The sequence below is a fragment of the Elephantulus edwardii genome, unplaced genomic scaffold, assembly GCF_000299155.1.
Source record: "Elephantulus edwardii isolate Elephantulus edwardi_28Jun2011 unplaced genomic scaffold, EleEdw1.0 scaffold00565, whole genome shotgun sequence".
NCBI lineage: Eukaryota > Metazoa > Chordata > Mammalia > Macroscelidea > Macroscelididae > Elephantulus > Elephantulus edwardii.
Window position 1 is genome coordinate 215,453 of NW_006400315.1, and position 2,447 is coordinate 217,899.

Here is a 2,447-nt window from a genome sequence, read left to right on the forward strand (position 1 = left end):
CAGAGCAAAGGCTACATAGTAGAGTGGACCTGGGGGAAGGGATTATAAAACAATAAGAGGACTTTTATTTTACTTTTCTAAGAGGGGAGTGCACTGGGGGTGAGGAGTGGGCGAGGAGAAAATGCAACAATGAATGAATAAATATCCAAAGTCTCTGTAAATTTTCATTGAAATTATTAATAAAAAACTAAAATATTGTCTATCCCCCCTTTTTTTCAGAGTTGATAAAGAAATTTGAAGGTAAGTTTCTTGTCTTTCTCCATTTAAAAAGCCTCACAAGATGGGAATATTTGAGATGAATGTCTTGGGACAATGTTGGCTCTGGGTTTTGTGAATGGACATTTCACTATATTAATTCCCCTCTATTCCTATTTTGTTTATTATTATGTTGTTGTTGTTATTAACCATGGAGTCAGATCCAATAGACATGGGGGGGGGGATTTTCCCTCCTCCTCCAGCAGAGACCCTGGTAGATTCAGACCATGCTACTTCAGGATTGCAGCACAGTTTCTTGCCACTTGACTACCATAGCTCCCTTGTATAGTGTTTTAATGAGAAAGGGCTGTTGGAGTTTTGTCAAAGGCCTTTTCTGCATCATTTAATAGGATCACGTTATTCTTGTGTCTTTCCTTTGTTAATGTGAAAAAAATTTTTTTCTTATGTTGAACCATCCTTGCCTATCAATTATGAATCCCACTTGCTTATAAGTAATTATTTTGTTTCTATATTCTGTTGAATTCTATTAGCTAAGATTTTGTTCAAGATTTTTGTGCCTTTGTTCATGAAGGACATTGGTCTCTAGTTTTCTATTTTGGTAGTTTACTTACCTAACTTTAGTAACAGAGATGTGTTTACTTCCTAGAATGAGTCTGGGAGTATTCCTTCTATTTATATTTCTTAAAATATTTTTTCCGTGAAATATTTTATGTAGAATTAGAGACAACGCTTCACTGAATGCTTGGAAAAATTACTGGTAAAGCCATCTGAGCTTTGCTTTTGTTGAAAGTTTGTTTTGGGTTTGTATTTTTTTTTATGACATGATTATCAATTTCTTTTTTTATTCTCATTCTGCTGCTGCTTTGTTCAGTTTCTTTCTAGTTTCCCGAACTTTCATTAAGAGTGGTGTATTGAAGTCTCCTACTACTGTTTTAATGTTAACTATTTCTGTCTACATGTCTATTAACATTTATGAAGTATATTTTTCCAACTCTATAATTTGGTGCAGATATATATTAAGGGTATACATTTTTGCTCTATTGATATTTTCTTTTCCCTTGTGCTGATTTTTCCCTAAAGTTTATTTTATCAGATATTGTCACTCTGGATTTTTATTTTTTGTTATTATTGTTGCCATTTGCTTGGTATATTTTTCCTATCCTTTGATTGTTAGTTTATCCTTGGCTTTGATTCTTAGATGTTTGTCATGTAGGCAGCATATTGATAGGTTTTACTTTTTTATCCAATCTGCTACTCTTTTTCTATTAATTAGCACATTTAGTCATTCACATTCAGTGTGATTATTGATAAGCTAGGTATTAGAGTGTGTGTGTGTGTGTGTGTGTGTGTGTGTGTGTGTGTGTGGTGTTTATTTTTATCCTTCCATTTTTCTGTGCTGCTCCAGTGTGGGGGACATATTTTAATACTACTTTAAAAAGTAGTCTTGTTTTCACAGATTCCTTCAGTTTTCACTTTCTCAGAATTTGTCCTAATTTGTCCATTACATTTGATGGAGAGTTTTTCTGGACCCAAGATTCTTGGCTAACAATTGTGTTGCTGTTGTTGTTGTTAGTGTTGTTATGTGTCCCTGAGTCACCTGTGACCCATAGAGACCTTATGTACAGCAGCTCTGAAGGCTTACCTGTCATAAGCCAGTCTCACTGATTCTGACACACCAACCTCCTTTAGCCATGTTACTGTATCAATCCAACTCATCCAAGGTTTTCAACTCCTGCGCTGTCCCTCCACCCTTCCAAGCAAGATATCCTTCTCCAAATATCTGTCCCTCCTGGCTATGTGCCCAATTATATTTGAAAGAGAATTATTCTGGGCCCAGGATTCTTGGTTGACAGTTGTTTTCTTTGAGAGTTGTTAATATTACATCAAATGATATTCATTCTCAGATGATTTCAGCTGATAAATTGGCGCTTAATCTTTTGGTTCGCCTTTGAAGATCACTCTTTGTTTTAATCAATCTGTGTTCAAAAGTCTCTCCCTATCTTTAATTTTTTATAATTCGACCATCATATGTATTTGGATGCTTTCCATTTGAAGTCTATCTGCTTTGGTATTCACTCAACTTCTTGAGTGTACATCTTCTCATTTTTCATGATGTCATTGTTGTTGTTATGTACTGCCAAGTCTCCTGTGACTTATAGTGTGACCCCATGTATAAAAGCCATAAACCCTGCTCTATCCTGTGCCAATCTCATTGTCTCTGACACACCTAT

General features: G+C 35.3%; 1 protein-coding gene across 1 annotated transcript in view; it reads left to right on the plus strand.

The window, feature by feature from the left end:
* Window positions 1-2,447, plus strand: part of LOC102864725 (60S acidic ribosomal protein P0-like) — a gene marked incomplete at its 3' end in the record, with an annotated part of 148,055 nt that overhangs the window by 121,027 nt on the left and 24,581 nt on the right. The window contains exon 6 of the mRNA XM_006903317.1: window positions 220-240. Coding sequence (XP_006903379.1) covers window positions 220-240 — 21 coding nt within the window. The remainder of the gene's footprint in view (window positions 1-219; window positions 241-2,447) is intronic.